The sequence below is a fragment of the Oncorhynchus masou genome, chromosome 14 (genome assembly GCF_036934945.1).
Source record: "Oncorhynchus masou masou isolate Uvic2021 chromosome 14, UVic_Omas_1.1, whole genome shotgun sequence".
In the NCBI taxonomy this organism is placed as follows: domain Eukaryota; kingdom Metazoa; phylum Chordata; class Actinopteri; order Salmoniformes; family Salmonidae; genus Oncorhynchus; species Oncorhynchus masou.
The window spans coordinates 3495840-3522171 of NC_088225.1; the positions used below are offsets into that span (position 1 = coordinate 3495840).

The 26332-nt window shown below is 42.6% G+C and overlaps 1 protein-coding gene across 1 annotated transcript; it reads left to right on the top strand.

Moving 5' to 3' along the window:
- Nucleotides 1–18201: 18201 nt before the first annotated feature.
- LOC135553965 (ATP synthase F(0) complex subunit C3, mitochondrial-like) lies at nt 18202–25200 on the top strand. Its single transcript, XM_064985934.1, has 5 exons — nt 18202–18358; nt 19815–19862; nt 23864–23944; nt 24474–24652; nt 24880–25200. Exons 2-5 carry the CDS (start codon nt 19824–19826, stop codon nt 24992–24994), a joined length of 414 nt encoding a protein of 137 aa, XP_064842006.1. The 5' UTR covers nt 18202–18358; nt 19815–19823; the 3' UTR covers nt 24995–25200.
- Nucleotides 25201–26332: the final 1132 nt, after the last annotated feature.

Here is a 26332-nt window from a genome sequence, read left to right on the forward strand (position 1 = left end):
CTTCTACCTGGAACCAACAAGGGTTCTTCAAAGGGTTCTCCTATGGGGACAGCCGAAGAAACTAATGTTCTCTCTGTCTTGCAGAAGAGGCTGCTCAAACAAGGAGGCCTGTCAAGACTTCCGAAGTCGGTGCCTCTCCTTGTTCGGGCGGCGGTCTACTTGCCATCGCGATCCACTTTTTCCTTTGGTTTGGTCTTTGTTTTCACACGTTTTCCATTTCACAATTATTTGTTCCTGTATTTAAACCCTCCGTTTCCCCCATGGTGTTGTGCGGGATTATTACATGCTCAGTTAGGCTTATTTTGATGGCTGGTTTTGACAGGTGCTGTGTTCACCCTGCGTTATCTTTACCGTCTTGTTTTGGTCAAGTGTAATTGCTCCCTTGAGTAAAGTACGTTTCTCACTCATTCTACTCTCCTGCGCCTGACTTCATGCACCAGCTACACTCACCTTCTGACAAGGCCTTCTAGGGTAAGGTGGCACACCACCAAACATGTCCTCCACCGACATCGGTTTATGATGTCTGTCTGTCCAACAGCCTGTGAAAAATGTATATTTTCCTGTGGTTAACTACATCTGGAAAAATAGATAGGCAAACAGTTTCAGCAGTATATGTATGAATAGATATGATTTTTGTGAAGGTTTTCTGATGAAGCGATAGATGAAAAGAATGATTGTCACGATAGTCTGAAGAAGTGGACCAAAGCGCAGCGTGGTGAGCTTACATTTTTTATTGAATGAATGTCGCCAACAAAAAAATAACAAAACGACCGTGAAGCTTACGAGGGCTTTTGTGCCACTAAAGGCAACTTCCCACAATTACAAAAGGGAAAAAGGCTGCCTAAGTATGATTCCCAATCAGAGACAACGATAGACAGCTGTCCCTGATTGAGAACCATACCCGGCCAAAACATAAACACAACATAGAATGCCCACCCAAATCACACCCTGACCAACCCAAATAGACAAAGGCTCGAAGCTCAGGGCGTGACAATGATTGACCAATTGGCTTTCATTATAGCCAAAGTACCATTCTCGATACATGGCAGACTGGCAAAACTTGGAGCTTATTACCAACTATTTAATTTGCCAGTATATAATTGCGCACCCCACCCCCCACATTTCCAGTCTGACTTTGATTAGCAGGGCACAGAACATTTCTTTCTCTTAAACATTTAAGTTCTTATTGTAAAACATTTATTTATTGAATATTCGAAACATACAATATACTTGCAGTGAAGCCACTCAACATCATACCAGTCATCCAACCGATTCCCAATCAGAACGACACACAGAAGCATCCAGGGTCAATGCCCTGCTCAAGGGCACGTTGACCAATCTACCACCAGGCCAAAAAACGTGAACCCGAACCCTACAAGATCCCCCCCACAGTTCCCCAATAGCTGTCCCGCAACCATTCGAGACCCCATCCCACAGTCCTCCCGCAGGAAGAATTTTTAAAAATAAAAAATACAATTAATTCCATTCCCCACCCCCAAGAACCCCCCAATGCACCAACAATTAAGATAATGAACTAAAGAGAAAAGGAAAAGACAGAAGAAAACAGCAAACAATGCAGCAAAAAAGTTATAGAACAAAATAAATTTAAAACAAAGGATATCAAGGACAACTAAAATCATAACAGCAATGCCAACTGTATATGTTTGTGTGCATTTCTGGCACTATTACATGTATGTTCTTGTGTTTATTTGAATAAGAGTATTTGTATATGCATGTGTACAAACACCTGCACGTCCATCAGCCTCAGGCAAACCGGCATTAGTTGTAAAAACATTGCCACTTCGTGTCATTAAAATGTAATTTTTTATGTTTTATTTTGACTTATCTTAACCCATTTTATCTCCCACACAGCAACTCCACTCCCACTTGTCTCCGCTTCCACATACCAGTCCCTCAACTCATCCCATCTATCACTGCTGGCCACCCACTGGCCACCCACAACACATCTTTCAACTATGCTGTGATGTTTAACGTACAATTTCAATAGAATGGAATTCACAGATAGTGTTGAAGATAATTACTTTTACTGAGAGTATTAGTTTGTAATTGACTCTCCAGACCTAACAGTACTATTTCTAGGGTCAATTTTAGATTAATGCTATGCATTTTCAGCCATTGAACCCGAGACCAGAAACAGGCTACCTGAGGGCAATACCATAATAAATGGTCTATTGATTCTGCATCCTCACAACAAAATCTAGAGCTTCGATGATTTTATGGCCCAAATATGCAACATTTTGTTGGTGGCAAGAATAATTTTAGCTGAAAAGCACAGTCTTGAATCATGTTTTATATCAACTCACATCCTGTACCATGGAATCAGTACATCAAAAATCTCTTCAACTATTTTGCAATATGTATGGCAGTTGTCAACATCCGGGTCTTCAAATGAAACTGGTATATTTTCCTATTTATGCTATTGTTATTCCTCCGCCTGTTTTGATCCTTTATGTTGGGCAAACAGACCAGTTCCCTACCTCCTCCCACTGCCACGACTCTCGTGGGTTGAAGAAGGAGACCAAGGTGCAGCGTGGTATGCGTTCATGACTTTTAATAAAACTGAACACCGCAACAAAGTAGAAAAACAAACACGCACCGTTCTGCCACACAAACAAAACAGCTAAACAGAAAATAACTCTCCACAAAACCCAAACAGAAAAGATCAATTTATATATGATCCCTGATCAGAGACAACAATAGACAGCTGCCTCTGATTGGGAACCACACATGGCAAAAACAACAAAGAAATAGAAAACATAGAAACAGAAAACATAGAATGCCCACCCTAATCACACCCTGACCAAACCAAAAACAGAGAAATAAAAGGTTCTCTCAGGTCAGGGTAATGCTGTAATCAATTGGTTGTACTCTTGGATTGAGCAGACTTTTCTGTACAATTCTTGTAACTCCATGAAGGACATAACTTCACCATTTCAATTTACAATATAATTTAAAAACAAAATACCCTTTTCAAATAACTTTCCCATAAATACAGGTATTTTATCAACCAGCACATTTGAGTTCAGCCATAATATTTGTTGTAATATTTGTTCTATATTTTCAGGAAATGAAATCGAAATTGTAGCCAGCTCTGCAATCCTTGTTTGAAAAAGAGAGATACTTCGAAAAAATATATAATTTTCAATTAATTGAAAATGAGACATGGCAATCTGCACAAAGGCAAAAGGGCCATTTTTTAAATATGGCTTTTCTTAGTCATCTACTTGAGAACCATTTAGGGTTCAAATAAAACTTTTGAATGAGTGAAGCTTTTAGAGAGAGGTTTAGTGCTTTTATATTTAATAATCTCAACCCACCCAATTCATATACATTATATAGATAGGCACGTTTTATTTTGTCTGGTTTAGCATCCCAGATAAAGCTAAATATTTTTTGCTCATTTGATTTGAAAAAACAAATCATCAGGAGTAGGCAGCGCCATAAGTAAGTAAACTGAGATATGACCAAGGAGTTAATCAGGGCAATTTTTCCATAAATAGACAGGTCTTTACCTCTCCATGGTTGCAAGATCTTGTCTATTTTTACATGTTTTTTATTGAAATTCATTGTAGAGAGCTTATTTATATATTTTGTGATATGAATACAGAGTATGTCTACTTCACCATCAGCCCATTTTATAGGTAAACTGCAGGGTAATGTAAAAGTTGTATTTTTTAAGGATCCAATACGTAATATTGTACACTTATCATAGTTAACTTTTCTATACTCTCTGGACTAAAACCTATCTGGATCTTCAATGAGACATAAATAGTTTTCTTGTTTTATTACCATATAGATGGATTGGTGGTTTAGCAACAAAACCGATGTGTGTGCAACTGTGGGCAAAACAGACAGTATTGGTATAGATTGTTGACAACATGTAAACTATATTGAACACAAATATAAATGCACAATGTAAAGTGTTAGTCCTGTGTTTCATGAGCTGAAATAAAAGATCCCCAAAATATTCCATATGACCAAAATCCTTATTTCTCTCAAATGTTGTGCACAAATTTGTTTACATCCCTGTTAGTGAGCATTTCTCTTTTGCCAAGATAATCCACCCACCTGACATATGTGGCATATCAAGAAGCTGATTAAACAGCATGATCATTACACAGGTGCACCTTGTGCTGTGGACAATAAAAGGCCACTCTAAAACGTGCAGTTTTGTCACACAACACAATTCCACAGATGCAATTGCCATGCTAACTGCAGGAATGTCCACCAGAGCTGTTAACAGATAATTGAATGTTAATTTCTCTACCGCTACCAACGTCTTTTTAGAGAATTTCGTAGTACGTCCAACCGGCCTCACAACCGCAGACCACATGAACTGTATGGTGTCTTGTGGGCGATCTGTTTCCTGTTGTGGACAGAGTGCCCCATGGTGGCGGTGGAGTTATAGTATGGGCTGGCATAAGCTATGGACAGTGAACACAATTGCATTTTATCAATGGCAATTTGAATGCACAGAGATACAGTGACAAGATCCTGAGGCCCATTGTCGTGCCGTTCATCCGCTGCCATTACCTCATGTTTCAGCATGATAATGTACAATCCCATGTCGCAAGGATCAACTCCTGGAAGTTGAAAATGTCCAAGTTTTTCCACAGTCTGCACACTCACCAGACATGTCACCCATTGAGCATGTTTGAGATGCTCTGGATCGACATGTACTACAGCGTGTTCCAGTTCCCGCCAATATCTAGCAACTTTGCACAGCCATTGAAGAGGACTGGGACAACATTCAACAGGCCACAATCAACCGCCAGATCAACTCTGTGTGAAGGAGATGTGTTGCACTGCATGAGGAAAATGGTGGTCACACCAGATACTGACTGGTTTTCTGATCCACACCCCAACCTTTATTTTACGGTATCTGTGATCAACACCTGTATTCTCAGTCATGTGAAATCCATAGATTAGGACGCAATGCATTTATTTCAATTGAATGATTTCCTTATATGAACTGTAACTCAGTAAAGTCTTTGAAATTGTTGCATGTTGCGTTTATATTTTTGTTCAGTATATACAGTATTTCATCGCCAAACGTTTATTGACAACAAATACATTTTCACAATGAGCACTTGTTGTCTATCAAATACATTCTTACAGTTGTTGGTTAGCTAGTAGCACTCACTTCCGTCATCATGACGTGCTTTGAGAGACTAGTCAAGGACCATATCACCTCCACCCTACCTGACACCCTAGACCCACTCCAATTTGCTTACCGCCCAAATAGGTCCACAGACGACGCAATCTCAACCACACTGCACACTGCCCTAACCCATCTGGACAAGAGGAATACCTATGTGAGAATGCTGTTCACCGACTACAGCTCGGCATTTAACACCATAGTACCCTCCAAGCTCGTCATCAAGCTCGAGACCCTGGGTCTCGACCCCGCCCTGTGCAACTGGGTACTGGACTTCCTGACGGGCCGCCCCCCAGGTGGTGAGGGTAGGCAACAACATCTCCACCCCGCTGATCCTCAACACTGGGGCCCCACAAGGGTGCGTTCTGAGCCCTCTCCTGTACTCCCTGTTCACCCACGACTGCGCGGCCACGCACGCCTCCAACTCAATCATCAAGTTTGCGGACGACACAACAGTGGTAGGCTTGATTACCAACAACGACGAGACGGCCTACAGGGAGGAGGTGAGGGCCCTCGGAGTGTGGTGTCAGGACAAGAACCTCACACTCAACGTCAACAAAACTAAGGAGATGATTGTGGACTTCAGGAAACAGCAGAGGGAACACCCCCCTATCCACATCGATGGAACAGTAGTGGAGAGGGAAGTAAGTTTTAAGTTCCTCGGCATACACATCACCGACAAACTGAATTGGTCCACTCACACAGACAGCATCGTGAAGAAGGCACAGCAGCGCCTCTTCAACCTCAGGAGGCTGAAGAAATTCAGCTTGTCACCAAAAGCACTCACAAACTTCTACAGATGCACAATCGAGAGCATCCTGGCGGGCTGTATCACCGCCTGGTACGGCAACTGCTCCGCCCACAACCGTAAGGCTCTCCAGAGGGTAGTGAGGTCTGCACAACGCATCACCGGGGGCAAACTACCTGCCCTCCAGGACACCTACACCACCCGATGTTACAGGAAGGCCATAAAGATCATCAAGGACAACACCCACCCGAGCCACTGCCTGTTCACCCCGCTATCATCCAGAAGGCGAGGTCAGTACAGGTGCATCAAAGCTGGGACCGAGAGACTGAAAAACAGCTTCTATCTCAAGGCCATCAGACTGTTAAACAGCAACCACTAACATTGAGTGGCTGCTGCCAACACACTGACTCAACTCCAGCCACTTTAATAATGGGAATTGATGGGAAATGAGGTAAAATATATCACTAGCCACTTTAAACAATGCTACCTAATATAATGTTTACATACCCTACATTATTCATCTCATATGTATACGTATATACTGTACTCTATATCATCTACTGCATCCTTATGTAATACATGTATCACTAGCCACTTTAACTATGCCACTTTGTTTACATACCCATCTCATATGTATATACTGTACTCGATACCATCTACTGTATCTTGCCTATGCTGCTCTGCACCATCACTCATTCATATCTTTATGTACATATTCTTTATCCCCTTACACTGTGTATAAGAAATTAGTTTTGGAATTGTTAGTTAGATTACTTGTTGGTTATTACTGCATTGTCGGAACTAGAAGCACAAGCATTTAGCTGCACTCGCATTAACATCTGCTAACCATGTGTATGTGACAAATAACATTTGATTTGATTTGATTTGATTTGAATTTAAGCCATATTAGCATTAACCGGAAAAAAATCAAGACAAAATTGAGCTGCAAGGGTTGTCGGAGTTCAGCTGTGTGCTCACTGTGCCACCATCAGGACAAATTGGACACATTGCCGTAGCATGAGCTGCTTCTATACTGTTTACCATGCGTGCAAATGTCAGAACTCTACATCGAACAGGCCATGCAATATTATGCATTTGAGTTTTTTGGACAATTTTCAATGATGTTGACTACTTTAAATGTCTTCTTCTCCGGGACCGCTGGACCGATTGGCACCAAACTTGGTATATATCATCTATGTACCCATGACTCTAACTCAAACAATATGTCCGCTATGAGCCAATGAGCTTGCAAGAATGTTTTTTAATGTTCAACAGCACCACCATGAGGCAAACCTGAACCATACTTTGCAGATTATCTAGACTCATATCCCTCAGTATGTGCGCCAAATTTCATCACTCTGAGTAAAAAAAATAAAGACATATTTAAACATGTGCCCGTTATAGCGCCACCGTGTGGTTGATCTGAATGTGATTGAATATGTTGAGTCTTCACAGTGTTTGGAAAAATATTAACATTTGTGACTGACTTATATGCCAGAGCACGCCCACGTGAATGATAATTGGTCAACACAGGCCACGTTGTTTTAGGTACTAGTCTGGAAAATGTTGGCATTGCATGAGAGGGTTTGGCCCTTGGCTCGTTACCATCATGGCATCTTCTTGTCATTGGACAAGTTGATTTTGCATGGCCCGGTACCCCGGGTGAGCGGTTTTTGTACATTTTAGAACCTTCCATTGGTACTTAATTAAGTGAAATCTCCACCCAACGGGGCACTGGGCCAGTCAAAACGTACTCACCCATTGTTGCTAGCTAGCTATCTGACCATTCAGAATCATAACAAAGCACGGCTTCAACCCCCATCGATGGACGTCCATAATTTTTGTGAAATTTTCAACCAACCCGTCTACTACGCTAGCTATAAAAATGTAGGGTGTTGTCACTAGTTATCAAAGCCACCAAGTCATAAACCTGCCTGATTCTGGTCAAATTGAGAGTAACATTCGGGCCACTTAATTTGTTTTTAACGGCTGAACCCTCCTAAAGTGATCACCAAATTGATCACAGAGATTTAGAAAGGGACAAATGTGTCGACACGAGCTACGAGGTAAGTTGTCGTTAGTTGATCAAAAGGGAAGAGAAGTCACATTGTGTAAAGTATGGATATATACTGAACAAAAATATAAATGCAACATGCAACAATTTCAACGATTTTACTAAGTTACAGTTCATATAAGGAAATCTGTCAATTTAAATCAATAAATTAGACCCTAATCTATCAATATCACATGACTGGGCAGGGGTACAGCCATGGGTGGGTCTGGAAGGGCCTAGGCCCACCCACTTGAGATCCCAGGCCCAGGAAATCAGAATCAGTTGCTTTTATTACAGACAGACATACTCCTCAGTTTCATCAGCTGTCCAGGTGGCTGGTCACAGACGGTCCTGCAGATGAAGAAGACAGATGTGGAGGTCTTGGGTTGGCATGGTTACATGTGGTCTCCATGTGGTCTTCCATGTGAGGCTGGCTGGACATACCGCCAAATTCTCTAAAATAACGTTTGAGACGGCTTATGGTAAAGAAATTAACATTAAATTCTCTGGCAACAGCTCTAGTGGACATTACTGCAGTTAGCATGCCAACTGTACACTCCCTCAAAACTTGAGACATCTGCGGCATTGTGTTGTGTGACAAAACTGCACATTTTAGAGTGGCCTTTTATTGTCCCCAGCACAAGTATGATGTATGATGTCCATGCTGTTTAATCAGCTTCTTGGTTTGCCACACCTGTCAGGTGGATGGATTATCTTGACAAATGAGAAATGCTCACTAACAGGGATGTAAACAAATGTATGCACAAAATATGAGAGAAATAAGCATTTTGTTTATGTGGACCAACACATGTTGTATTTATATTTATATTTTTGTTCAGTATAATATAATCAAACTTTGATCAAACTTTACATTTGTTAGGATTTATTAACCTCTATCCGCTACTGACAAAAATGAATGGACCTCACCTCCTGAGCCAGGCTCCTCTCTAGTTTTTCTTACTTTCTCACTTTTTTCTCCTGGCCACTGTATTTCTGCTTTTGCTTGATCTTAGGGTCTAGGCCGGGTTACTGTTAAAGCACTATGGGAAAGGGGGATACCTAGTCAGTTGTCCAATTGAATGTATTCAACTGAAATGTGTCTTCCGCATTTAACCCAACCCCTCTGAACCAGAGAGGTGCAGGGGGCTGCCTTAATCAACATCCACATATTTGGCACACAGGGAACAGTGGGTTAACTGCCTTGCTCAGGGGCAGAATGACAGATTTTTACCTTGTCAGCTCAGGGATTCGTTCCAGCAACCTTCCTGTTCTTGGCCCAACGCTCTAACCGCTAGGCTACCTGTGACAACTGTTGATGTAAAAAGGGCTTTATAAAATGTATGATCAATAATGGTTAAGCTATTCAATAATCTATGGGTATCATGCATTGAAATTATAATTAAATTGAAGTAATATTGCAGATTGTACCTTTTTAAGTACATTTTCATGTCTGCATTTCAGCTGCCAGTCGACATTTGACAATGGTGGCAGAGGGAAAGAATGAGCTATGGGCGGGTCGGAGATTGTCACGCCCTGACCTTGGTTTGATCTTTGTTTTCTTTATTTATTATTTTGGTCAGGTCAGGTTGTGACTAGGGTGGGGGTTTGTTCGTTTTTGTATTGTCTAGGGGTTTTTGTTTGTCTAGGTTTTTTTATAAGTCTAGGTATTTTTATGCCTATGGTGGCCTGAATTGGTTCCCAATCAGAGGCAGCTGTTTATCGTTGTCTCTAATTAGGGACCATATTTAGGTAGCAATTTTGTCTAGGGTATTTGTGGGTTCTTGTCTATCTGTAGTTGCCTGTTCAGCATGCTTTGTATAGCGTCATGATTTGTTTTGTTAGTTTTGTTCAGTGTTCATTCTTATACTAAAGAGAATGTATGCATACCACGCTGCGCTTTGGTCTCCTCCCTACGACGGCCGTGACAGAAGAACCCACCATAAAAGGACCAAGCAGCATGTAAATGAGGAGCGGACATCCTAGGCCCGGGAGAAAGATGAGTGGAGGACATCCTGGACCTGGGAGGAGGTAATGGCAGGGGACAAGACCTTGCCATGGAAGCAGGTGGAGATAGCACAGGAGGAACTCCAACGATACGAGGGGAAACAGTTAGCAAGGAAGCCCGAGAGGCACCCCCAATTATTGTTTTTTGTCGGGGGCACACGAGGAGATTAGCTGAGTCAGGTTGGAGACCTGAGCCAACTCCTCGTGCTTACCGTGGGGAGCGTGTAACTGGTCAGGCACCGTGTTATGCAGAGATGCGCACGGTGTCTCCAGTTCGCATTCTTAGCCCGGTGCGCTCTATTCCAGCTCCTCGCAGTTGCCGGGCTAGAATGGGCATCCAGCCAGGACAGATGGTGAGCATCCAGCCAGAATGCATTGTGCCAGCTCTACGATGCACAGTCCAATACGTCCTGTGCCTCCTCTCCTCACTCGCCCTGAGGTGCGTGTCCTCAGCCCTGTACCACCAGCTCTACCGACTGTGTGGCTCAGTCGGTAGAGCATGGCGCTTGCAACGCCAAGCGTCGTGGGTTCGTTTCCCACTGGGGCCACCCATATGCAAAAAGTAAGTCGCTTTGGACAAAAGCGTCTGCTAAATGGGATATATATACCACCAGTACTGGCACCACGCACCAGGCCTCCAGAGTCCAGTACGTCCTGTGCCTGCTCCTCGCACCCGCCCTGAGGTGCATGTCTCCAGCCCGGCACCACCAGTACCGGCACCACGCACCAGGTATCCAGTGTGACTCGGCAGTCCAGAGCGTCTGGCGACAGTACCCAGTCCAGAGCGTCCGGCGACCGTACCCAGTCCAGAGCGTCCGGCGACAGTACCCAGTCCGGGGCCTCCGGCGACAGTACGCAGTCCGGGGCCTCCGGCGGCGGTCCCCAGCATTGGGTGGTGAGCCCTCCTAGGTTCCGCAGCGAGAACATCACTGCTTTGTGCTGCAAGGAAGTCTGATTACAGGTTTCAGGCTACACACACCAGACATCACACCGTAGGAAGTTTTTTAAAGTTTTGGTTGTTTATGTCCAGTGCATCCCCACCACAGCTTCCGATTTGGTCTTTGTATAATTGTTTTGCTTTTAATTTCATCTACTTTTCTTCAATAACAAAACTTGCATTTCAGTTGACTAGTCGAATTGGTCATTTATGTAAGTGTGACATTTGTAGAATAAAATAATAATAGCACATCCCATATTTTACAGAATGAGAAATGACAATGCCATTCACAATTTATTTGACAACCGTCTCGCGTCCTAAAGTTTCCAGGGCAGTGGTTCCCAAACTTTTTATAGTCTCGTATCCCTTCAAACATTAAACCTCCAGCTGCGTACCCCCTCTAGCACCAGGGTCAGTGCACTCTTAAATGTTGTTTTTTGCCTTCATTGGAAGTCTGCCACAAACACACTATACATTTATTAAACATAAGAAGGAATGAGTTTTTGTCACAACACGGCTCGTGGGAAGTGACAAAGAGCACTTATAGGACCAGGGCACAAATAATAATATAGTAATAATCAATCATTTTACTTTTTATTTAACCATCTTACATATAAAACCTTATTTGTTCATTGAAAATTGTGAATAACTAACCACAGGTTAATGAGAAGGGTGTGCTTGAAATGATGCACATAACTCTGCAATGTTGGTTCTATTGGAGAGAGTCTCATTCTTAAATAATTTTCCACACACGGTCTGTGCCTGTATTTAGTTTTCATGCTAGTGAGGGCCAAAAATCCACTCTCACATAGGTTCGTTGTAGCAAAGGGCATCTTAAAAGCGTGATTTTCCAAGGCAGGATACTCTTGAGTGCAGCCCAATCCAGGAATCTGGCAGTGGCTTCTGATTAAATTTTCACAGAACCGCTTGTTGCAATTTTGATGAGGCTCTCTTGTTCAGATATCGGTAAGTGGACTGGAGGCAGGGCATGAAAGGGATAACGAATCCAGTTGTTTGTGTCATCCGTTTCGGGAAAGTACCTGCATAATTGAGCACCCAACTCACTCAGGTGCTTCGCTATATCACATTTGACAACTTCTCATCATGCAAGGCGTCAGACAAGTGAAAATTATGGTCAGTAAAGAAAACTTTAAGCTCGTCTCTCAATTTAAAAAAACGTGTCAATAATTTGCCCCTTGATAACCAGCGCACTTCTGTCAGTTGTAAAAGCGTTACATGGTCGCTGCCCATATCATTGCATAGTGCAGAAAATACACGAGAGTACAGGGGTCTTGCTATAACAAAGTTAATAATTTTCACTGTAGTGTCCAAAACGTCTTTCAAGCCATCAGGCTTTCCCTTGGCAGCAAGAGCCTCTCAGTGGATGCTGCAGTGTACGCAAGTGATGTCAGGAGCAACTGCTTGCATGCACTTTTTCACTCCACTATGTCTCCCTGTCATGGCTTTTGCGCCATCAGTACAGATACCAACACATCTTGACCACCAAAGTCCATTTAATGTCACAAAGCTGTCCAGCACTTAAAATAAATCCTCATCTCCTGTTGTCCTGGTTTCCAGTGGTTTGCAGAAGAGGATGTCTTCCCTAATTGACCCCCTCCCATAAAAGTAGTGAACATATACAGTGCCTTGCGAAAGTATTCGGCCCCCTTGAACTTTGCGACCTTTTGCCACAATTTCAGGCTTCAAACATAAAGATATAAAACTTTTTTGTGAAGAATCAAGAACAAGTGGTACACAATCATGAAGTGGAACGACATTTATTGGATATTTCAAACTTTTTTAACAAATCAAAAACTGAAAAATTGGGCGTGCAAAATTATTCAGCCCCTTTACTTTCAGTGCAGCAAACTCTCTCCAGAGGTTCAGTAAGGATCTCTGAATGATCCAATGTTGACCTAAATGACTAATGATGATAAATACAATCCACCTGTGTGTAATCAAGTCTCTGTATAAATGCACCTGCACTGTGATAGTCTCAGAGGTCCGTTAAAAGCGCAGAGAGCATCATGAAGAACAAGGAACACACCAGGCAGGTCCGAGATACTGTTGTGAAGAAGTTTAAAGCCGGATTTGGATACAAAAAGATTTCCCAAGCTTTAAACATCCCAAGGAGCACTGTGCAAGCGATAATATTGAAATGGAAGGACCATCAGACCACTGCAAATCTACCAAGACATGGCCGTCCCTCTAAACTTTCGGCTCATACAAGGAGAAGACTGATCAGAGATGCAGCCAAGAGGCCCATGATCACTCTGGATGAACTGCAGAGATCTACAGCTGAGGTGGGAGACTCTGTCCATAGGACAACAATCAGTCGTATATTGCACAAATCTGGCCTTTATGGAAGAGTGGTAAGAAGAAAGCCATTTCTTAAAAATATCCATAAAAAGTGTCGTTTGCCACAAGCCACCTGGGAGACACACCAAACATGTGGAAGAAGGTGCTCTGGTCAGATGAAACCAAAATTGAACTTTTTGGCAACAATGCAAAACGTTATGTTTGGCGTAAAAGCAACACAGCTCATCACCCTGTACGCCATCCCCACTGTCAAACATGGTGGTGGCAGCATCATGGTTTGGGCCTGCTTTTCTTCAGCAGGGACAGGGAAGATGGTTAAAATTGATGGGAAGATGGATGGAGCCAAATACAGGACCATTCTGGAAGAAAACCCAATGGTCTGCAAAAGACCTGAGACTGGGACGGAGATTTGTCCTCCAACAAGACAATGATCCAAAACATAAAGCAAAATCTACAATGGAATGGTTCGAAAATAAACATATCCAGGTGTTAGAATGGCCAAGTCAAAGTCCAGACCTAAATCCAATCGAGAATCTGTGGAAAGAACTGAAAACTGCTGTTCACAAATGCTCTCCATCCAACCTCACTGAGCTCGAGCTGTTTTGCTAGGAGGAGTGGGAAAGAAATTCAGTCTCTCGATGTGCAAAACTGATAGAGACATACCCCAAGCGACTTACAGCTGTAATCGCAGCAAAAGGTGGCGCTACAAAGTATTAACTTAAGGGGGCTGAATAATTTTGCACGCCCAATTTTTCAGTTTTTGATTTGTTAAAAAAGTTTGAAATATCCAATAAATGTCGTTCCACTTCATGATTGTGTCCCACTTGTTGTTGATTCTTCACAAAAAAATACAGTTTTATATCTTTATGTTTGAAGCCTGAAATGTGGCAAAAGTTCGCAAAGTTCAAGGGGGCCGAATACTTTCGCAAGGCACTGTACCAGGAGCTGTGCCAGGCCTGCCACGTCTGTTGACTCATCCAGCTGTAACGCATAGAATTTACTGGCTGGTATGCGAAACAGTAATTGTTTCAAAACATCTCCTGCCATGTCACTGATGCGTCGTGAAACAATGTTGTTTGATGAAGGCATTGTCTGTATAGTTTTTTGGGGCCTTTTCCCCCAGGATTGTCCCAGTCATATCCACGGCAGCAGGAAGAATTAAGTCCTCCACAATAGTATGGGGCTTGCCTGTCCTAGCCACTCGGTAGCTCACCATATAAGACACTTCTAGCCCCTTCTTATTAATGCTATCTGATACTTTTATACATGTCTTACTACTCAAAGGTCGTCTTAATTCTTGCTCAGAAAACTCCATGGCTTATTTTTCAAATTGCCATGTTTTGTTTCTAAATGTCTGCGCAAGAGTGAAGGTGTCATTGAGTAGTGAGATAGTACTTTTGCACATATAACACACTGTGGCTGAGGAAAGACAATACTCCCAATATAAGTGAAACCCAAATCAATGTAGTTCTCATCATATTTGCGCCTCTTCGATGGTCCAACGTCCCTGTCTGTTGTTCGGTGCTTTCCCGGGGAAGGGGGCAGTAGCTCTTCGGCTGCATCAGATTCACATCTGTCAGTGTCCATGCTCGCTGGGCTAACAACAAATGTAGAATTACTGACGGTAGCATTGGATGCGCCCGTGGAAGCAGAACAATTTGTGTCATCGACAGGTGCAGGTGTAGTACTGCTGGTAGTAGCAGTACTAGCAGCAGTACTACCAGCAGAGCTGGTATGAAAATATAAATGGACTGTATGAAAATGTGAAGAATTTTTTTATTTAAAAAAAGTGAATACACATTATTATTTGGCGTACCCCCCAACCGCATTGCACATACCCCTGGATCACCTGTTCCAGGGGATCCAGAGACCCCCTTATCATCCCATGACAAGGTGAGGCACACCTGATATTGCTAAGAGGTAGGCTATTCTGTTGGCTATATACCTTCCATATTTGGTCTGCTGAAATTAACTAAATAATCATGCATTCTTTGATATATTTTGATATATAAGGCCTATGTATTTGTATGCAGCGGAATTTGCTGTTGAATTTTAGATCCCGCTTTAAACGACTTTAATTTTATAAAGGCTTCAAAAGGCCTTCATAAGCACTACATAAATGGGTTACAAAGCATCTATAACCATATGTCATGTTTTATAAAGGGTTCATAAATGTGACATAACTGTGTGACATAATCACCAATGTCAAATGTGACATAACCCACTATGAAGAATATGCTTTATAAAGGGTGACATGTTCTGCTGAATGATGGCATATGCTCTAAAGTGATGTCATGTTGGTCGCATTACACCCAATCTCATTCCCAGTCACTTCTGCCCAAAGGTGCAAAAGTTATGGTGGGCCAACGCATCAAACTTGTTCTTCATTAGTTAGGGTTAAGTTTCAAATCAAATTTTAATTAGTTAAATTGTGGAAATAGGCAGGTCTAGAAATAATTATGACTTTTTGACTGTTAAATAGTGATGAGAAATACTTTCCTCAGTAAGGTCAATCCTATGGTCACTCCCACTAAGGCGAACTTTGAATCAATATCCCATATATCCCAGGCTTATACAGTGCATTCGGGAAGTATTCAGACCAATTCCCTTTTTCCACATTTTGTTACATTACAGTCTTATTGTAAAATGTATTACATCCTCATCAATCTACACACAGTAACACATAATGACAAAGTGAAAATAGGTTTAAAGAATGTTTTTGCAAAGCCACCCCTACATTGTCTTGGCTGTGTGCTTAGGGCTGTTGTCCTGTTGGAAGGTGAACCTTCGCCCCAGTCTGAGGTCCTGAGCGCTCTGGAGCAGGTATTCATGAAGGATCAATGTAATTTGCTCTGTTCAACTTTGCCTCGATTCTAGTCTCCAAGTCCGTGCCGCTGAAAAACATCCCCACAGCATGATGCTGCCATCACCATGCTTCACCGTAGGGATGGTGCCAGGTTTCCTCCAGATGTGAAGCTTGGCATTCAGGCCAAAGAGTTCAATATTAGTTTCATCAGACCAGATTATCTTGTTTCTCATGGTCTGGGAGTCTTTGCCTTTTACTGAGGAGTGGCTTCCGTCTGGCCATTCTACCATAAAGGCCTGATAGGTGGAGTGCTGCAGAGATGGGAGAACCTTCCAGAAGGACAACCATCGCCACAGAGGAACTCTGGAGCTCTGTCAGAGTGACCATTGGGTTCTTGGTCACCTCCCTGACCAAGGCCCTTCTCCCCCGATTGCTCAGTTTGGCCAGGCGACCAGCTCTAGGAAGAGTCTTGGTGGTTCTAAACTTCTTCCATCTAAGAATGATGGATTCCATTGTGTTCTTGGGGATCTTCAATGCTGCAGACATTTTTTGGTACCCTTCCCCAGAACTGTGCCTTGACCGACTCCTGTCTCTGCGTGCTAAGGACAATTCCTTCGACCTCATGGCTTGGTTTTTGCTCTGACATGCACTGTCAACTGTGGGACCTTTATAGGCAGGTGTGTGCCTTTCCAAATCATGTCCAATCAATTTAATTTACCACAGGTGGACTCCAATCAAGTTGTAGAAACATCTCAAGGATGATCAAAGGAAACAGGATGGACCTGAGCTCAATTTCCAGTCTTATAGCAAAGGGTCTGAATGGTTATGTAAATATGATTAAAAAATAAATAAAAATTAATAGAAATTTGCTAAAATGTCTAAAACCTTGTTTTTGCTTTGTCATTATGGGGTATTGTGTGTAGTAGATTGGTGAGGAATTGTTTTTATTTAATACATATTAGAATAAGGCTGTAAAGTAACAAAATGTGGAAAATGTCAAGGTGTCCGAATACTTTCCGAAGGCACTGTATACGGTGTCATTTCATGGGACTCTGAATAATATGGTGTTCACTTTACACGTGCGCTTACTGCACTAAAGAAAACCACTGACCAAACAACAATGGCATGCTCACTGAATTAAAGGGCAACAACATTAAAAAAAAATTGAATTTCTTAGATTTTTCCCAGACCTCAAATGTCATCCCCTCATCTCCTGGTTTAAGAATTGTTGTGAACACAGAAAATCCAATTTTGTTGTTTTTCTATTAAAAAAGTGTTAACTGTGGAAAATCAGAAAAAAATTGTGAAACCTGGAAAAACAAAATCAAAAGAACTGATTTTTGGAAAAAACAGAAGTAGGTAAAACTATTTTATGGATTTTAAAAGAGCCATACCAACGGTTTTGGCTTTGCATGACTGCATTTTAAAGTGTGTCATCCTGCAGCACAACGTTTTTGGGGAAGTTAAGGTCAGGTCCCATATTGACTATACACCCAAGAGGGAAAATGTTTGGCCATCCTAGAAATGTTTTTGGGAAATATAATATAATATATCAAATTTAGCAGACACTTTTATCCAAAGCGACATTCAGTCATACATGAATACATTTTTATATGGTTGGGTGGTCCCAAGAATTGAACCCAATATCCTGGCATTGCAATGCTCTACCAAGATGCATGCTTTGTGACGCCTCAATTGAATGATTTATAAGGCCATTATTAAGCGTTGCTTTTGCCACCCTTTATAAAGCACATGTTTATGTCATATTTGACATTGGTGGTTATGTCACACATTAATGCCACACTTATGAACCCTTTATAAAGTATAACATATGGTTATAGATGATTGTATGAAGCCTTTACAAGCAGCACGTCATTTAAAGCAGACATAATTTCCTTTACTCCTAAGATTTTGGAAGTAGGCGGGACGTCCTATACACTGTCCTATAGAAATCGAGGACACTGGATGTAGTTTGAAAGGTTAACGGAAATATGGTCCAATGGGGAAAGGGAATAGGATTCGAGTCCATTCTTACTATACCTTAGCGTTCGAGTCCCCCAGCCGCCCAAAAATACTGTCAACCAATTGCAATTATTGTAGTTCAATGAAAGCTCCATTATAGGCTAGGTTAAAAGTAGTGACAAGATAAAAAGGAAATCACAGTCGAAAGAGGTTTCCTTTTGTCCAATGGACGTTTAGGACGTATGCACTAAGCTTATAAATAACAAGGTGACAGTTGTCAGAGTGCACATTGACTGCTGCTGTGAGCGAGAGCTAGTAATCGAGGACCCCGTGTGTACTGTAACATTAAGGTGAGTTAGTAGTTCAGGGTTTCAGTGTGACATATTTTGTCATTTCGCAAAGCTTATAATCGCGTTGTGAATATTTTGAAATGTCCTGTCTGCATTGCTGGGACGAATAGAAATTGTTAGCATGCTAGCTAGCTAACGTTATCCATGCATTGTAGGTGAAGTTGACCGCCATTCAATGATTTTTTTTTTTTCCCCCAAGAATGACATTTTACAGTGACTGTATTCGTGCTGTTGAATTCTTACCAGAGAAGTGTCTACATGGGCGGCCGCGTATACTGTTGGGAAATAAACATGCAAATGTTAACTTGCGAAAGCATGCATTGGAGTACAACCGATTCTAAGATGAGGTGAAGCTTCTGCAAAATGTCTGACTTGCTCGTCCATATCTGGGCCTAGTGAACCAGTGCATGTTTTCGGTCATTATGGATTCATGTCCCTGAGGATTGCGAAGGACGTTTAACAATTTCTATCAAATGCTATAGTTTGTGTCCTGTACCAAATGCCGCGTCCTTGTCTTTAAATCCTGTATTGGTGTCTGGGACATTTTTGACCTTCACGTCTGGAGCTGGCTAGCCAACTGCTCCCACCTATCTGTTAACGTTAGCAGTGTCCGCCTGAAATATATTAAACTGGCTAACGTTACCCAGGTCAGTCAACTAGTGTTTCATGCTTTCGTCATTTTTGCAAATCGCTGCTACCCTCACTGCATGTGACATGGGTTTAATAAGCCCAATTCGCACATGGACATTTGATTTGGCATAGTTTAGGTTTCCCCATGGTGAATCCTTCATTTGTATTTTGTGCTAATGTTAACGTTGCCGGCCCAGGGGCGGAATGGTGACGGGGGTGTACTGCACTAAAAGTATGTTATCTTTTACACTGCATTTAGCTAGTTCGATTTTTATTCATTCGTAGCTTGAAGGCTAGCTTGCCTGTCTAGGCCTTGTGCGCGTAGGCACTAATACACGTCCTCGCTACCAACGCAATTGGATTAATTAGCTTTAGACATCTCTGGATGTCGAAGTTGATCATAGTTCAGCACCCAATTTAGTGTTTTGAAAGATTTTTTAAATGTAATGCTTCATTGCCGTCTTGCCGCATTCAAACAAGCCTTGCTATTTTTCATGGAATTTCACTTAATCAAAAAGACTTATGGCCTGGGTGTGAAGATTTTAACTTGACACTATATTTGTGCAGCGTTGTAACCTCGCGTTTATACAGTCAGATTTTACTACAGGACTTCAGTCTGCTTTTTGCAAATCCTCTTCCCTGATGCACATGGTCAAATGCTTGACTGGTTACACTTACAGCTTAGGTCACCTTTACTCTACCTTTAGCAGTGTATAGCTGGTTTAGGTGGTGGGCTGTAGCTAAGAATTGTGCATGCCGTCCATTGTAAAAAAAAAAAGGTCAGAATTAGCCGTTCAAAAATGTAATTTCTCATCTCTCTTCACAGGCACCAGCCATGTACGCCTGTGCTAAGTTTGTCACCTCACCTGCTGTGGTATGTATTCTTTGAAACTACAGTGTCACCTGTTTGATGCTCTGCCAGTTGTGCCTTATCAGTCTAGATCTAGCATGTACACACAAACTTGTTTAGCTAAAAGAGGCACAGCAAATAAGTCATTGGTAAGGAATATCACTTATTTGTCACATGTGTCAGACAGGTCAGTGAAATGCTTGCTTAAAAGCTCTTAATTAACTATGCAGTTTTAAGAAGAATAAATGTTAAGTAAAAAAAATAATTAAAGAGCAGCAGTAAAGTAACAGTAGCGAGGCTATATACAGGGGGTACCGGTACAGAGTCAATGTGTGGGGCTACAGGTTAGTTGAGGTAATAGGTACATGTAGGTAGGGTTAAAGTGACTGCATAGATAATCAACAGAGTAGCAGCAGTGTCAAAAGGGAGGTGGGGAGACAATGCAAATAGTCTGGGTAGCCATTTTATTATCTGTTCAAGCATCTTATGGCTTGGGAGTAGAAGCTCTTAAGGAACCTTTTGGACCTAGACTTGGTGCTCCGATACTGCTTGTTTTGCGGTAGCAGAGAAGTCTGACTAGGGTGGCTGGAGTCTTTGACCATTTTTAAAGCCTCCCTCTGACACCGCCTGATATATATATATATTATATATAGCTCAAAAAAATAAAGGGAGCTAACTCCTGGACAGTCTGTGGTGCAACGTGAGGTTGGTGGATGGAGCGAGACATGATGTGCTCAATTGGATTCAGGTCTAGGGAACGGGCGGGCCAGTCCATAGCATCAATGCCTTCCTCTTGCAGGAACTGCTGACACACTCCAGCCACATGAGGTCTAGCATTGTCTTGCATTAGGAGGAACCCAGGGTCAACCGCACCAGCATATGGTCTCACAAGGTGTCTGAGGATCTCATCTCGGTACCTAATGGCAGTCAGGCTACCTCCGGCGGGCACATGGAGGGCTGTGTAGCTACGCAAAGAAATGCCACCCCACACCATGACTGACCCACCGCCAAACCGGTCATGCTGAAGGATGTTGCAGGCAGCAGCACGTTCTCTACGGCGTCTCCAGACTGTCACATGTGCTCAATGTGAACCTGCTTTCATCTGTGAAGAGCACAGAGGGCCAGTGGTGAATTTGCCAATCTTGGCGTTCTCTGGCAAATACCAAACTTCCTGCACGGCGTTGGCCTCTCACTATGTAGGTGATTAGCCTCTCACCTTGTAGGCTAATCAAACCATATAGTACTTAGTCTTTAAGGACAAAATGTGGAATGATCATAAAGGTTTGCACATTTTGGGATATTCAAAGCTGGGAATTAATGGCAATGTATGCCATTTATATTAATACCATTTCAATGTGATGTTTTTTGACATTGGGTATGTTTACCATAACAAACCAACCTTGTACCTTATCATAAGTAGACATAATTGCAAATGATTAAATCATTCCAATAGAAATATAACTAAATTGTTTTTTATGAATGCAACTTTAATTGAGTTGACTCGTCACAGGATGATTTCACTGAACAAAAGGGAATATTGAATAGTCCCCAATGATCCATCGAATCTCCCAAAAAATGTTGTAAACATACAGTTGAAGTTTACATACACCTTAGCCAAATACATTAAACTGTTTTTCACAATTCTTGACATTGAATCCTAGTAAAAATTCCCTGTCATGTCAGTAAGGATCACCACTTTATTTTAAAAATATGAAATGTCAGAATAAGTCAAATTATTTATTTAATTCCCAGTAGGTTGGAAGTTTACATGCACTGAATTAGTATTTGGTAGCATTGCCTTTCAATTGTTTAACTTGGGACAAATGTTTCGGGTCTTCCACAAGCTTCCCACGATAAGTTAGGTGAATTTTGGCCCATTCCTCCTGACAGAGCTGGTGTAACTGAGTCAGGTTTGTAGGCCTCCTTGCTCGCACATGCTTTTTCAGTTCTGCCCATGTTTTCTATAGGATTGGTGTCAGGGCTTTGTGATGGCCACTCCAATACCTTGACTTTGTTGTCCTTAAGCCATTTGCCACATCTTTTGAAGTATGCTTTGGGTCATTGTCCATTTGGAAGACCCATGGAGGTAACGGGAAAGCGCGTCAAATCCACAAAGTCCCTTCCACCAGGTGGCTGAGACGTTGGCACGACTGCCATAATGTATCCATCCCAAAGCCCTTGCTTGGAAGTGTATGTCGCCAGACTGCCAAGAACCTTGCCCTCATGGCAATGGCTACTGCTACAGGCTGCTTACCACTCTCTTCCAAAATGCATCATCCAGTAGGATCCTCTTGATGGGGGCTGTTTGTATTGGCAGACTTATGGTCATTTCTTAGACTCCTTCCCTTCCAGGAGACTGTCAAACATGATGACAACACCACCCCAATGGGTGTTGCTGGGCAGCTTCAATGTGGTGCCCTTATTCCTCTCACTTTGCTTGGTGACATAGATTGCTATAACTTGATGACTCTTCACATACCCAACATTTCCTTAGCTCTCTTGTAGAGTGTATCCATTATGTTCAGTGCAATGATGTCCTTGAGGAACAGATTTAATGCATGAGCAGCACAGCCAATGGGTGTGATGTGAGGGTAGGACTCTTTAGTCCAAGCAGCCTTCAAGTTTGCAGCATTGTCTATCACCAGTGCAAATACCTTCGATGGTCCAAGGTCATTGACTGCCTTCAGCGCATCTGCACTGAAGAGACCAGTGTGTCTGCTCTCGTAGAATACTGGTTGAGGGGTGGAGATGCTGTAGTTAATTATTCCTTGCCCATGAACATTTGACCACCCATCAGAGATGATTGCAATAGTCTGCTTTCTCTGATTTGCTTGACCTTCACTTGAACTCTGCACCCAGCAAATGAGTAGATAAAGCATGTCTGGTTGGAGGGGTGTATGCTGGGCGAAGATCGTCCAGAAATCTCTTCCAATACACATTGCCTGTGAGCGTCAGAGGTGAACCAGTTGCGTGCACAGCTCGAGCAAGACCTTCATCAGCATTTCTGACTACGTTCCTCCATTGCATCAAACAAAACTTCTGATTCCAGGAGGACCATGAGCTGTTGCGATCGATTGTCTATTCATAATTTTCACCTCACATAGAAGTAGAGGGACTTTTGTCAGTGGTTGTGAGCGCTGAGGGAACTTTATGCACCTGGCCAGATTCTGCATTTGTTTTCTTCACATGATTTGGCACAGTATTTGCAAATGTACACCGCTTTTCCTTCAACATTAACTGCAGTGAAATATCTCCATCACACAGTGCCCGTGGCATTTTCCTGTAAAGATTAGGAAAGAGTAAAAAAATAAATAAATTAACTGCTTAACTCTTTGTAAGATGTTTTAAAATTAAACCTGTATGGAAACAGGTGACTTAACAACTCAGTTAGCAGGCTCAAGCAAGCTAAAACTAACTAGCAGAAATTGTTAGAAATTATTTAACCAGTTTGCTGTAGGCTACTATTTACCAGTTAACAAAAAATTGTCATATAAAATTCACCCCACCCAGTATTTTAAGCATGTAGTCCTTGGCTCAGTGTCGTTGTGTGGGCTCAATAGCATCTCATTAGTGGGCAAGATCTTGAGAATCAGCTGTACATGTGATGGGGGGGAGAAAATGCACTGTGCATACAGAGGGTTGTAAGTCTAGGTCGTGTGGCAAGTTCTGGTTTAACTATCTCCAATTCAATGGAATTGCATGTCTCACAAAAGGTTCACTGTTAACTCAACTTTTTTGATGAATTTAAGCAAAATTCCCAGGCTTACCTTCCCATGGAAATTCACCTGAGTTTTTGACCCTTTGCAACCCTAATCGTGATATTGCCATTCTAACAGTCTTGATGCCGCTATCTTCCTAGACGTTAAGACTATTAGATGCAACTCTGTAGGGTCCTAATCTTGGTGTGCTCCAGAACTCACCTCAGGGTAATCTACATTTGGCAGTCTGATAGTAATGACTTAAGTAGAGCTTGTTACAAGCTTCTAAGTCTGTCTATGAGTCTAATGTGTAGTTGTCTCTTGCAGCTGCGTGGGGGGTCCAGAGTCCTCGCCCGGCCAGTCTCGGTCTCAGTCTTCAACAGACCTGAAGCCAGAAGTGAGCAGCAGGTGAGCCTCTCTTCAAACCAAAATGAAACCCTGTGACTAACATTGCTCACAATTCTGTGCTTAGGTTTGTGTAAAGCCTTTTGCCAATTGCCCCTTTTTGTGTTAAGGCCACTTGTTCATAAGGTTTGTTTTTCAACACCTCAGTAACCATTATTTTCTTGTCAGTTGTATTTATCCTGAACACCAGACCATTTTGAATCCTTGTCTGGTGAAATACTAACGTGACCCGTGCTTATGTCTCCTTGTGACCATTTCCACGGGTCTCTTCAGGACTCCAGTGTGACCACTTTATCCGCCTTCAATATTTTTCTGTGCAACATGGAATTTAAATTTGGGAGCACCAGTGTGCGAAGAGAAATTAAGGGTTTTTAGCTTTATTACCTGAGATTTTTCATAGTGCGCCTAGATTTTTAAACTTGAGGGATAGGTGTTTATACGATCTACACCTTTCAGGTTGTCTCAGTTCCATGTCATTCTCAAGCTTCTCTATGTTCTGATTTTGACTGCTCTGCCCCTGCATCTTCCCCAGACCCTATTGCCTGTTGGTGAGGCCTCTCTTCTAACCCGGGGGTTCCAGACCAGCGCTGTCTCCAGAGACATCGACACGGCTGCCAAGTTCATCGGCGCTGGAGCCGCCACAGTGGGAGTGGCTGGATCAGGGGCTGGAATTGGAACTGTGTTCGGCAGCTTGATCATCGGCTATGCCAGGTAACTGATGAACGAAAAGGAATTCAACCCTTTGTGGGAGTGAGCAGATTCAGAAGCAAAACTTGATGAAAAATAATAGTTGTGATTATGTGGGTGGTAGAGAAATGCTAACGGTTTACCGCAAGAGTATTGTTGAAATGTGTGAGCCTGTTCATATAATTAACTAACAATTTGCTTCTGGTACTGTCGTCCAGCCAAAGCTTAACTTCCAGTTCTCTTGTTGACAGGAACCCCTCCCTGAAGCAGCAGCTCTTCTCCTATGCCATCCTGGGCTTTGCTTTGTCCGAGGCCATGGGGCTCTTCTGTCTCATGGTGGCGTTCCTCATCCTGTTCGCTATGTAATTTAGTCACACACCCTGTTCCCATCCCTGCTCCGTCACCTTTCTCCCAGGGAATCGAAGCTCATGAGGCTGTGGCACCGCCATTCCAAACGAAATCTACGACTACAAATCCTGCCTTTTTATGTTCCCCTTTTTTTTCTGAAGTTTCACGTAAGAGCTCACTTTGGTTTAGACGGTCTGTCTGAATAAATGGTTGGGATAACACAACTTGTCAGTCTTTATTTTCAGTGTTTGGATGCTGGACTTAAAGATGGGGAAACTAAAAGTACTAGTTACCTTATCACATTGAATGCAATATAAGCTAAATGTACTAGGACAGGGATGTGGATTTTTTTAGCAATTAAGTCTGGGTATCAACTTGCCATTAGAATTAATAGAATACACAAGGTTAAATTTCATAATGTAGGTGTGCATCAGATGTGACCCAATTCAGCCGATGTCAGCAAAGCAGTTTTAGATTGGTAAATTAGTCTGGGGACCAGCTATGTAAGCATGTTTGCATTGCCGACCGGGGTGGGGCCCAGTTGATCATCAGTTATCATAAACTCAGCAAAAAAAGAAACGTCCTCTGTCAACTGTTCAGTTTCAGCAAACTTAACATGTAAATATTTGTGTGAACATAAGATTCAACAACTGAGACAAACTGAACACGTTCCACAGACATGAGACTAACAGAAATGGAATGACTCCCTGAGCAAAGAGGCGGTCAAAAGTAACAGTATTTGGTGTGGCCACCAGCTGCATTAAGTACTGCAGTGCATCTCATTGTCTGCACCAGATTTGCGAGTTCTTGCTGTGAAATGTTATCCTGCTCCTCCACCGTGGCACTTGCAAGTTCCTGGACATTTCTGGGAGGGAATGGCCCTAGCCCTCACCCTCCAATCCAACAGATCCCAGATGTGCTCAATGGGTTTGAGATCCAGGATCTTCGCTGGCCATTACAGAACACACATTCCTGGCTTGCAGGAAATCACGCACAGAACGAGCAGTACGGCTGGTAGCATTGTCATGCTGGAGGGTCATGTCAGGATGAGCCTGCAGGAAGGGAACCTCATGAGGGAGGAGGATGTCTTCCCTGTAATGCACAGTGTTGGGATTGAGCTTGTCACTGCAGGCAGTCAGATGATGCGGTGACCCTCTGCCCCAGACCACGACGGACCCTCCACCTCCAAATCAATCCCGCTCCAGAGTACAGGCCTTGGTGTAACGCTCATTCCTATGACGATAAACACGAATCCGACCTTCACCCCTGGTGAGACACAACCGCGACTGGTCAGTGAAGCGCACTTTTGCCAGTCCTGTCTGGTCCAGCGACAGTGAGTTTGTACCCATAGATGCC

Excerpts from the sequence above, each read along its gene's own strand:
- LOC135553965 (XM_064985934.1), top strand. The coding sequence starts at position 19,824 with ATGTACGCCTGTGCTAAGTTTGTCACCTCACCTGCTGTG. Across the intron at positions 23,945-24,473 it reads AAGCCAGAAGTGAGCAGCAG|ACCCTATTGCCTGTTGGTGA; the intron begins GTGAGCCTCTCT and ends CATCTTCCCCAG. Across the intron at positions 24,653-24,879 it reads TTGATCATCGGCTATGCCAG|GAACCCCTCCCTGAAGCAGC; the intron begins GTAACTGATGAA and ends TCTTGTTGACAG.